At 42.8% G+C, this 12,231-nt stretch overlaps 1 protein-coding gene across 1 annotated transcript; it reads left to right on the forward strand.

The window, feature by feature from the left end:
- The first annotated feature begins 194 nt into the window (after positions 1-194).
- On the forward strand, positions 195-5,831 carry gja3 (gap junction protein, alpha 3). The gene is made up of 4 exons (XM_061842255.1): positions 195-284; positions 674-735; positions 3,025-3,425; positions 4,654-5,831. The coding sequence occupies exons 3-4, from the start codon at positions 3,060-3,062 to the stop codon at positions 5,641-5,643; spliced, it is 1,356 nt and encodes a 451-aa protein (XP_061698239.1). The 5' UTR covers positions 195-284; positions 674-735; positions 3,025-3,059; the 3' UTR covers positions 5,644-5,831.
- Positions 5,832-12,231: the final 6,400 nt, after the last annotated feature.

The raw sequence follows: 12,231 nt of genomic DNA on the forward strand, positions 1-12,231 counted from the left end.
TTGTTCCCCTAAAAAGATAAAGTTATATGTATATAAATGTTTTTTTGTTCTTTTTAAGTTTAGAAATGTTGCACTCTGGAGTCACCCGCGGAGAAAAACACTTGCCGCGCTCAGACGGATGAGGGCGTGCTTAAAAAAAAGAAAAAAAAAAACGGTGGAGGGGGGGGGTCAGGACGGGGGTGGATTGGGTGTATGTTCGGGGGTAGCTTTCCCCCGGGGGCACCCCCCAAAGGATGTGAGCGTTTGCCGTCCACTTTAAAGAGCGTCCCTTCTGCTGTGTCAAGGTACGAGCACGTATCAGCTTTCTTAATCACGCGCACTGATTACAAATATCGATTAGGATGGCATTCCAGGCATCAGAATCGATGTGATTAATACACGCAAAGTTAACAATGGTGCTTGCTCTCTAGTAGCCTCTGTTGTCACTTTGTGTGTGTGTGCGCGCGTGTGTGTACGCACGCACGTGTGTGTATTACTTTTACTTTTTTTGGGGGGGGGAATTCTTTTTTTTTTTTTAGAAACTTTTCTTTTTTTTTTTTTAATTGATTAACCTCATAAGAACTAAACTGAGAATTTACAGGATTTAATTTGAGCAATTTAAGTTGAATGAAGGCAGAACCAGGCCGCGGAAATTATGTTAATTTTTATTATTTTTGTCATTTTTGCTTCACAGGTGTGGAGAATATCAAGAACTGCAGTCCATGGATTTAATCGCTTTAAATCAACGACATTTAAGTAAGTTGATCTTCTTATTTTTAACTACTATTCAATGTTTTTTCATGGTATTGTTGCACTTTACTGACGATGACCTCAGCATCTAAGTTGAAATAAAAAAAAAAAAATCGCTCAATAAATCAGAATTAAAGAATTTATAGCTTTATAAACATTTGTAAAATGTTAAAGGCTAGTCTACATTTTTTTTAATTTAAGGAACTACTTTTTCCACATTTTTTTTTTAAAGAGCGTTGTGTTGAATCCTATTTACAATGTTTGTTTTTTTTTAATTTAGAGGCATGCATAAATGGTGTCCTGCAGTTTATTTTTATAAAATGTATTGTACTGTAATTTTGGGTCAAATTGAAAGAGAAAAAATATTACTTCAAATTTACACCTCAATTGCTATATTTAAAAGGGATTAAATCAATTCATTTTTGAAAATCTTCAAATGGTTTTAAGTAGAAACATGTTTTAATACAATTTGTACTACATCTAACATTGTGTATTCAATAGTTTTACATTTTATAATTATAATGCTGTACATTTTTTCTTATTTTTTACTTTTGTCTTGTAAAATGTGTTAAATCTGTTTAGAAATTAGTTTTCATTGATATTTTAGTGCCATTTTTCTTTGATGCTTTGGGTGAAAATTTCAGGGAAAGAGATTTTTTTTTTTTTTTTAAATTAGAAATGTTTGGGGGCAAAACATTTTCTGCTACCATTACTTTGTTCCCTTTTAATTTTATTCTAAAGTTCAATTTTTAATAACCCTTTCACTTGCATGTATTGTTTTATGACAATTAAGCATGGCAAAGGTCAACCTGCCGTGTAACAGATGCCCTGGTTTTAATTAAAGAATTCTCCAAAAGGCCTCAAATTAACAATTTAACGCCAACCAAAAATGCATTTTGAGTATTTGGATTGCACACCAAAAATGATAAAAGTATGTTCGCTCGTGCAAAGCAAAATTGCAGCATTAGCATCATTTTTCTTTGCCACGGTGGCGAACTGTGAACATGAGCAAAACTGAACTTTTTTGAACTTCCGGATGTTTAAATGTCGAGTCCCCCCCCCAAAAAAAGTGATGCAAGCATCTTTTGAGCACGCAAGCTAAAATGCAATCATTATCGCTCATAATATCCAATGAGGCCCGCCTGTACGGCGGGCAACAGGTTGAAAGGAGGCCGCCGTCGCTATTTGTTCCCGGGAGCGTGTTTTGCAGCGGGATAATGTCCGTGTCAGCAAATGCCTGCTGCCCAGTGGGGCGAACCGGCGGGCGGGTGAGCGAGCGAGCAAGCGATGCCCGCCGTACAGAAAAGGAAAGAGAGAGAGAGAAATTGGTTTAGTACAGTTGAGTAAAGGAGCAGCTGCCTCCATTTGTTTACCATAAACAATGTCAACAACCCGATTTTTTTTTTTTTTTGCTTTGGATTTTTGAACACAGTGGAGCACAATTTGTGGCCGAATACAGCTAGCTGGCTAACAACACTCGCAGTCGTATATTGTTTATCCTCTGTGAAGAATGACTAATATTACGACAGATTACTGAGTCAATAACAGTCGTTGTGAAACTCTTCATGAATGTGTTACACTGCAAACGCCAGAATTGCATTATGATTATTTTACAATGAATGCAACTGTTATTACAGTTTTTTTTACTGTGCAATTTAATATTTTAGTGCTATTTTACTGACTGAAAAAGACAAGTGTTGGGCTGGAACAGATTCATGGCATTTCTATTAATTCCAATGGGGAATGATGATATGTGCTCTGAGTTACAAGCATAGTAAATGAAACTCGTATCTCAAGAAACCACTGTAATAAATTTAAGTCTTTGCCAAACATTCAAGTTCAACCCGTTTGGTAGAACAGGTTTGGGTGGACATCCACCGCCGTTCCTGGTGCAACGCTTTGGATTTATCTGTGCTTGTGCCACCCGCCCCCCAACAATTACGACATTCAATTTCTTATTATTTTTGTTCCCACGCATCCAGAAGATAAAAGAACACCACTTTTTAGCTACTAGATTTTAGATGGCAATGCGTCCATTTCTTGATTCCATAAATCAAAACCCTCGGTGGAGGCAATATCCGTCCTCATTTGACATTATTCCACTTTTGGCGACTTCATTTTTTGTTTTTTCAGTTCCAGCCAATGGAAGCGATGGCTTTGTTGTAGCTACTAAGATCCAGGTGGTGGTGATCCACTCACTGATTTCCCAGGTGCCAAAGCTTGGTTGCGGTCCGACTGTTGTAAAACTTGAACTCACTCATCTGTTCCCCCCGCCCCCGCCCCCCTCCCTTCTAGACACGACGTTGTCCACAGGCTGGCAATCTTAAAGCATGGGTGACTGGAGCTTTCTTGGGCGTCTGCTGGAGAACGCCCAGGAGCACTCCACGGTGATCGGCAAGGTGTGGCTGACGGTCCTGTTCATCTTCCGGATCCTGGTGCTGGGCGCCGCCGCGGAGGACGTTTGGGGAGACGAGCAGTCAGACTTCACCTGCAACACGCAGCAGCCCGGTTGCGAGAACGTGTGCTACGACCAGGCCTTCCCCATCTCGCACACCCGCTTCTGGGTCCTGCAGATCATCTTCGTGTCCACGCCCACGCTCATCTATCTGGGACACGTGTTGCACATCGTGCGCATGGAGGAGAAGCGCAAGGAGAAGGAGGAGGAACAGCACAAAGCCAGCAGATTCCAGGCAGAGGTGGGGGAGAACCTGTAGACTTAAGTACTGTAGTAGGACTTGGGGACAAAAAAAAAAAAAAAAAAAAAAAATCATGTTAACGCTCTTGATGAGATGAGATTTTAGTATCTTATTTGGGATTCCTAAACAATGAAAGACTGACTTCCTTTAGGTGCTCATATCCTGATTTCACAGATGACAAAGCTTCGGCAGCGTTTAAAAAAAAAAAAAAAAAAAAAGTTCAGACTGTTAAATTTCAGCATATATTTAGTTCGCTACTTCCAGATGATGAAAGTTGATCTGCTTTGATGAAATGAAGTTGGAGGATCCTAGTTTGGTTCCGTTGGATCCATCCATCCAACCCAGTTCTCCAGTGCCTAGAATAAACCCACAAAGGCATGGGGAGAACATGCATACTCCACACAAGCAAGGCCGGGATCGAGCCCCAGTCCTCAGAACTGTGAGGCCAATGCTCCAACCATTTGGCCCACTGTGCTCCCTTTGTTGGATCCAGATGAAGAAAATTGTCCTTGTTGTAGCTAGAAGCCTCCTCAGTGATTTTGAATTTCCTGATGCAAAATCCATTTAGATTAAGGTGAACACTGATGAGATGACGATTGATGAAGTTTTTGTTCCCCAATTCCAGAAGTGGAAAGTTGGCTTCCTCTTAGCAAGTCTAGGTCGTGGTCTATTAATTGATTTCACAAGTGAAAAAGTCTTGGTAGAGGTTTAATAAAAAAAAAAAACATTCAAATTAAAGGCCGTATTTCACTGGCCGGAAGACGAGTTGGCGAGCTGATGGCGATCAAGAAGACAGCAGAGACATTACGGAGAGGTCTCAGTGACGTCTCCCAGGCGAACTGGTCTCAATTGGTCGCCTGCCATTTCTCTGTGACATGGTAGGGACTTCCTAGAGGATCGGCTTCTGGACTTTTCCCCGATGAGAGGTCTAGCAATATTTTGGCCTCCTGAATTGCAGCAGTCAAGGAGACGTCTCCACCTTGAAGTGAACATTAGCCTTTCCAAGATGGATCTGGTCTCGCTCTCTCTCTCTGGCTGATTTCTTACGAAACCCATACTTCAGAGGTCCTGACAATCATCTTAAATACCATTTGTTTTGAGCAAAAGTGTATGACTTGACTTGTGAATTGCCTAAGTAACGACTTGACTTGCTTAATTTTTGCCATTTCACTTGGAACTTGCTTGAAACTTGAGACTTAAATGATTTTCCTGCGACTTCTGCTTCCAGGAGGAAAAGGAGCTGCTGTTTAGGAGCGGCGGCGGCGGCAGTGATGGTGACCGGGGTACCAGCAAAAGGGTGAAGCCGCCCATCCGGGACGAGCACGGAAAAATCCGCATCCGGGGGGCTCTACTGCGCACCTACGTCTTCAACATTATCTTTAAGACCCTCTTTGAGGTAGGCTTTATCCTGGGCCAGTACTTCCTGTACGGGTTCCAGCTGCGGCCCCTGTACAAGTGCGCCCGATGGCCCTGCCCCAACACGGTGGACTGCTTCATCTCGCGGCCCACAGAAAAGACCATCTTCATTATTTTCATGCTGGTGGTGGCCTGCGTCTCGCTTTTCCTCAACCTCCTGGAAATCTACCACCTTGGTTGGAAGAAGCTCAAGCAGGGCATGACCAACGGCGCCATTTCAGAGCAGGAGTCGGTGCGCCGCCCCACAGGTTCCAATGCCCCCGAGCCGCAGTGCTCGACCCCCGGGACGAGGGGCGGTTACCATAACAAGTACACGGAAGTGACGGCCGGCAGCGGGGCCTTCCTGCCCCGGACCGAGTTTAAGATGGACAACTTGCACCAGGAGGAGGACCTCCGCCAGCACGGGCCAGCCGCCCATTACTACATCAGCAACAATAACAACCACCGGCTGGCAGCTCAGCAGAACTGGGCTAACCTGGCCACTGAGCAGCAGACTCAGGAGATGAAGGCCACGTCCCCTAGTCCCTCTTCCTCCTCCTCCTCTTCTTCTTCTTCATCCTCCTCAAACCAGCCGCCCACAGTGGACGCTGCCCCCGGTGGCACCGCCAGTACTCTGGGGACCAGTCAGAGTCCCTGCAGCAGCCAGGGCTCCAAGGTCAATGAGTTAGGTGATAGCTGCTTGACCACCACCACGGTAGAGATGCACAAGCCCCCTGCGGCCGTCGCCTTGGACCCTCGGCGCCTGAGTCGGGCCAGTAAGAGCAGCAGCGTTCGGGCCAGACCCGACGACTTGGCGGTATGAGGCCCACTCGGGGCCGCTGATCCCGGAAAGAAACGCATCCTGACACCAGAATGACGTAAGGGAAATAACACAAGGTTGTGGTAGACTTCTGATGATGATTCAGTGACCAAGTCCCTTTCACACCGAATTTCCCAATTGATGCATCATAGGCGTAACGGTAGCGCCGGTGTTCATTGGCTTGTTTTATATGCAACGCGCTGAAGCGGGACATTGTGGGTTAACAAAGTACTTGCGAAGCTGGCGAATTCCCAGGTTGACTTCTAGCCTGTCCCTAGCAGGCAAACTCCAGTGAATTCAGACATTTACAAGTCTGAATGGTTTTGGGCGTTAAAATTCACACCCCGTTCCTATAATTGCTTCATGCACCACCAGCATTCTGTCTCTGAAAACCTTCTAGACACTCTGGGGAACTTTCACATGGGACGGTGACGTCCCTGGGAAAAGCCACCTTTGATTTTCAGTGTGAAAGGGGCCATAGACTCTTTCGGGGAAGATCTAGTTGTGTTTTTTCTTCTTTTAGCTACACTGAATGAACTTATGTGTGTGCCTGGTTTTAAACTGGTACCCACAATGCACCGCAGCACCCCTCCTGCAGAGCGACTGGATGGGCAGAAAGGGAGGGGGGGTTCCAAATAGCTAATGTGTCACGTGACACAAAATGATAACACAGCCATGGGTTTTACATACGGGGCACAGTGGCACTTTCGTGATGCCCCCAACATTGGTTTGATTGAATTTCATTTTTAACTAAATGAAGCAAAACTCCGACATTTTCAAAAGAAATCGAAGAAAGTTGCTATTTGGCTCCAATCACAAGCACCCAGAGAGTAAAATAAGGCCCCAAAACAACAAAAACGCACCAAAGTTTACTCATATATCTCACCACTGTTGTCAGTTTGTGACAGAAAACAAGACAAAATGCTAACACTAAAAAGAACAAAAAGTTGCCTTCATTGGTCTCCTAGCTAAGTGTAAAAAACAACTTGCTGGATTTTAAATCATCAACAACACACTTGATGCCGGTTAATGTCCGAAAACAAAACGCTAACATTTTAAGAAGAATTCAGTCTTGCCGCGCTCAGTTAGGACAACCCATGACAACAACCAGATATAAAACTGCATGCTCTTATTTTAACAAGTCAAGTGGGAGGTTAGCTACTTTCCTGACCCAAAGAAGTTCCAAATACCGTACACCCCCTAAACAACAACACAAAAACAGTCGTACTCATAAAGGACACACGCGTTCAAATGCCAAAAGAGCCTTAATCAAAAGCATAAAACAACCCAAACCACCAACTCTGAATTCGACTCATAAATGAGACGCATGCCATTTTGTGATGCAAAATCAAACAAAAACGCTAACAGTTTTGGGGGAAAAGTTAGCGTCATACATTGCTTGGCAAAGTGCAAAGAAAATTATACACATGCGCACAATACTTTCACGGCTAGATACGTAGTTTAAAAAAAAAAAAATCCAAGTTATCAGTTGAATACATTTACCCTTATTTTTAAACAAAACACAAATCACAGTTGGTTGTTTTTGAAGGTCAGCAAAAGGCAAACATCGCTTTAATTGATAACCTCTCAGAGTGTAAAACAAGCCCAAACAACAACAATTGTACTCAAATAAAGAATGTTTGAGTTTGATGCAATTACTTTTTTTTTTTAAAGTTGTTAGTTTCATTCACAGCCTGAGAAAATGCAACAAAAACAAAACACTTCAGGCTGAAAACTGTCATTCAAGCCCCATCATCTTCAAAGCGTCTGCAAAAAAGATGCTACTGTATGCATTAATTTCACATTTTCTCACAGGAAAAAAAGTACCAAAAAATAAAAAATAAAAACTTACTGTATTTTGCATTTTTTTCCTCCAGTTTACATTTTTTGGTAGTTGACTTGCACATGTAGGGAAAAAATGCCGAACTAGCTAAAACCAGAGAAATTTCTCAGAGGCACATAAAATATATTTTTAAAAAGGTTTGAACATCTCCTCACACCAAAGGCAGTTTTAAAGAAATTTAAGGAAAAATCAAAATTGAAGTTATTTATCTTAAGATGAGAGAAGAGTGTGTTCACGTGAGTGAATGCGTGTGCGTGTGTGTGTGTGTGTGTGAATGACCCTTTTGTAAAGTTGATGTAAATGTTCATTTACCTCAAATGTTTACAAAACTGTTACTAAATAAAACTTTTTTGTACCAGAGTCATTATCTTTTGTCTGCTAAAATGTCAATAAATAAAAGTTGAATACTTTTGAATTTAAAGTAAGAGGGGGAAAAAAAGCATTATTATGGGTCATTTCAAAGTAAAGTATGTTAGGATTTTATTTTAGCTCTGGCTGTGTGGGGGTCCCCAGTTTACTTCCGCCTTGGTCGGGCTTGCCTCGTGGCCCTGTACTGCTCACTGGGCTATGCTTGCTTTCAGGGTGGGGTCGGTGGGGGTCGAAATTAGGAGTGTGTGTATATGGTGGTGGTGGTGGGGGGGCTCCCCCCTTTTCTCCTTGGTCTACTGACCGGTTGGGCAAGGGAAGACCCACAGGGGTCTATCCTCCTACCACATAGATTCTGCACACTTTTAGTACATAAACTGTATCTACTCTGCGCATTGGGCACATTCATATCTAATTGATGGGGGAGGTGGGGGCAGAGGGCAGGTGCCCATGCCCCTCCTTTTGGGACTGGTCACGGTGCTTTTGGTCGAGCTCCGGACCTCCCTGGGGTAGGTGGCATCCTACTGGTCGGGTCCCCTGCAGGACGGGCTTGCTGACTCGGCGCCTCCCTCGTGGGTGGAGGGCGGCCGGGCTCACCAAGTTCGTCCACCAGTTTACGAACATGCATTGTGACACACTGTAAGCTTTAAGTATTCGTGCCGGGCTCACTAACAACAACGTTCGTTATATTAATATAAAACTATCAATTGAAAGGTTCTTCGAGGTGCCTACACACAAATATGTACAAATAATGGTTACATTTGTGTCAGTCATGTAATAGTTTCCAATTATATGATTTATATTGTTATATTTAAAAAAATAGTAAAATGAATAAAATATAAATTTGGGCAAGAAAAAAAAAAAATATATATATATCCATGTCTTGTATTGAACGTGATGAGAGCAAGTCCATTATCACGTGCCCAATGGGGGTTAAAGAGCATAATGACTCATTTGTACGTGGAAGGTGGCACCGTAACCCTCAGGCGGGTCCGAACACAAGTGGTGGGATGGGGGTGGGGGTCCAGTGGGTGCTGAGTGACGGGAGATCGAGAGCTCACCCATCACTCGCCTCACACACGCCAACTTTTCACGTGCATATTTTTACGGGGGAGTAGACACGATGGTGGAGGGCCACTTTCAAACAGTCCAGAAAACAAACGTGTTCCCATCACATTGGCACAGGTTATCGGTTTGATTTGGAAAAATTTTACATAGGACTGGGAAAAAACTGAAGAGATCGTGACACTGAGATTCTAGAAACGGAACATGGACTAGGTGAAAATGTTGAAGATATTTTGTAAAATGTTCACCAAATGTAAAAAAAAAAAAAAAAAAAGAAGTAATAGTGACAGGGTAAAGATGTTTGTTTTGCTTTGTGTTTAAAAAAAATGTTCACTTCCAGAGAAGGTGAAGCTTTTTTGGAACGAATTTTTGACAAGGGTTCAAGTTTTTGAACTCTGTCATCTATATTCAGGGATGGGAATGACAAATTTGGAAAAACACTGAAAATGTTTGCCTTGATGGGGGGGGGGAATTTTTTTTTGTTTGTTTAATAAAACAGTTAAATGGTGATCTCTGGTTACTTCTACCAGTGTAAATACAGGGCAATCATAATATTTTGAAAATTTAAAATATGAATCCAAACAACCAAAATAATTTTGATATAAAAATGTAGACACTGAAATTTACTCTTAGAAGTTAGACTTCAGAAATAAGTACACACATTATATATATGTTAAAGAGATCATGAAATATAAAAGTGAGCGGTAAAATGAGTGATCTATAGGGCCATTGCTACAGATGGGACTAATCATATTAACAGTTGTCAATTATATAATATTTGAGAAATTTATGTCCAACTTACCTTTGTGTTTGGATATGCTCCTGGATATTTTTTGCTCCTATCAGAACACAAAGTCCACAGTACTTTGCCAGGAACGTCCACTTTTTGTATGTGTTCGGTTAGACATGTTGATACAGTTTTCGTTCCTATCTCCATGGTTACACTTATTTCAAGCCATGCCCATCTGAAACAGTTTTTTACCCCGGTTGCTATCAATTTCCCTGGTACGATCTTCATCTTTTCACGCCAAGACTTTCATCAGACTGGCAAACAGGCAGACTGCTCGATAATATACGCGTACATATGTCTAAAAGTTATAACTATGCCGTAGTAAACAGAATGCTTCTCTATGAAAGGTTAACATCAGAGTGAAAACACAGATGAAATACTGCCAAAATGCTGCCAGAAATCAGAATGTTGTCATTATAAACACGAAATTTAATCCAAACAGATAGCAATGGCGTTTTCTGCTATCACAGCTGTGACTAATTTCACGACAAGCGTTGCCGATAGATGCTGGTGACCTGTCTTGACCCCTCCCCCCAAAAAATTTTTTTCTATGGATTTACACATTTCACAAAAATGATACTTTCAGCTGAAAAAAAACCCCAGAATTCCGCAAATCCACAGAAAATTTTCATCCCTGTATATCTGACGACCTTGACGATTTACAAATATCCCACTTAACCTTTTCCCCTCCATAGATTTTTTTGTTTTGTTTTTTTATGACATGATTAAATACTGTGCGCCGATTGGTACTCGGAAAGGTGACATTAATCTCACAAGCGTTCACATGACGCACGTATTGAATGTGTGGAGGGATGGAGGTTGTTGCGCGCTCCTGTCACTAAAGTGTCCAGAGCAGAACCGCTAGTTATTTTTAGCCTTTAATCAGCGAACAAATTCACACTCTGCCCACAGGACAAATACCTTACACCCCCTTCTCCCTCCCCCACAATCTCACAACCTTTATGTATTTGCGGGGGGTGTGATGACTTTGTTTGGCTTGTGGTCTGTTTTACGTACTGTAAAGACTTTCCACAGCGGTGTGGCCAGCAAGACTAAACTGCAAACCCAGTTTACACTCAATTAATAATATATATATTTTTAAATTAGGGTGGTAGAATAAGCGCCGTGGGAACGCCTACAGTTCAGGCCAGGACGTGGCCCCTCGGCCTACAGTGACTGGAAGCTCGAGTGGACCTTTGGTCAAGCGCTGCATTTTGTTCCGTTTCAAAATACTACCTAAGTTTTAAGGCGGCGGCATGGTGGGCTCAGCTGGTAAAGCATTGGCCTCACAGTTCTGAGGTCCTGGGTTCAATCGCCTGCATGGAGTTTGCATGTTCTCGCCGTGCCTGCGTGGGTTTCCTCGGGGCACTCCAGTTTCCTCCCACATCCCAAAAACATGCAACATTAATTGGACACTCTAAATTGCCCCTCGGTGTGATTGTGAGTGCGACTGTTGTCTGTCTAGACGTGCCGTGCTATTAGCGGGCAACCAGTCCAGGGTGTACCCGGCCTCCTGCCCGTTGGCAACTGGGACAGGCTCTAGCCGCCCCCCCCGACACACACACTTCTGGAAATGCATCCATCCTCAAGTTCGCCGCCCACCCTTGGGTTTTTTTTCTTTTTTGATCATTAAACAACCACATTTAGTTCACATCATGTGATCGGAGGAGGCCGGGTGGGCCGCCTAGTCTGCCCCCGGGGACCTTGCCCACGCTGCCCCTGCTGAGCGCAGCGCTCCCATTGTTGGCCCTGAAAAGCTGGGGGATTGAGCCGGAACAATTAAAAAAAAAAAAAAAAAAGTCTGTGGGGGGGTAACAAAAATGTTTTTACACTCTCAGGGGCCACTTGAATAGGGGAAGTAATTGGAGTTTGGCCAATTCGGAAACAAAGAATGAGAAAATAAAGCTTTAGTGACCTGTTTTGGCTCCCTGCAATCAACCATATTTTGGCACGTGAGGGTCAAATATATCATTCAGAAACAAACCATCCTTGTACGTCCTAAGAGGTTTCAATTTGACCACCACAAGTGAAGGCAACAAGGCCCGACGCTAAGACTGCCTCCATGATCTCCCTGGGAGTTGGAGTCAAGAGTTCAAAGTGCTATCACAACGCCCCCTATTGGAGAGAAATGCGCGGGGCAAAAATTAGAGGCCTGTGTGATACACCCAAGTACAATTTGTTAATTTGATTAAATAGCTCATTTTATTGCTTTGTGTTCTGAAGGTTTTTTCTCTTAGACCCTCTTGGCCTAATTCTATTCAACATCGCCTTAAAATGTGTTTTCTATAACTGAGTAAAGGAGTCAAATCTTTATTTTTAAACAAGTAACTGTACTTCAAGTGAGAGTACTTTTGCCACCTGACCAAAATCGAGATTAAGAAGCTTTTGAGGTGGTCATTCACCTAAATTGTGAACAAGTCAACCTCCCACAGAACAAAATCGTACCGTATGTATTTTGAAATCGAACAAGCCGTGGCTCGTAGCTCAAAATTATGTAAATTGGGCACTCATGAGACAAAAGTACTGC

The sequence above is a fragment of the Syngnathoides biaculeatus genome, chromosome 14 (genome assembly GCF_019802595.1).
Source record: "Syngnathoides biaculeatus isolate LvHL_M chromosome 14, ASM1980259v1, whole genome shotgun sequence".
Taxonomy (NCBI): Eukaryota; Metazoa; Chordata; class Actinopteri; order Syngnathiformes; family Syngnathidae; genus Syngnathoides; species Syngnathoides biaculeatus.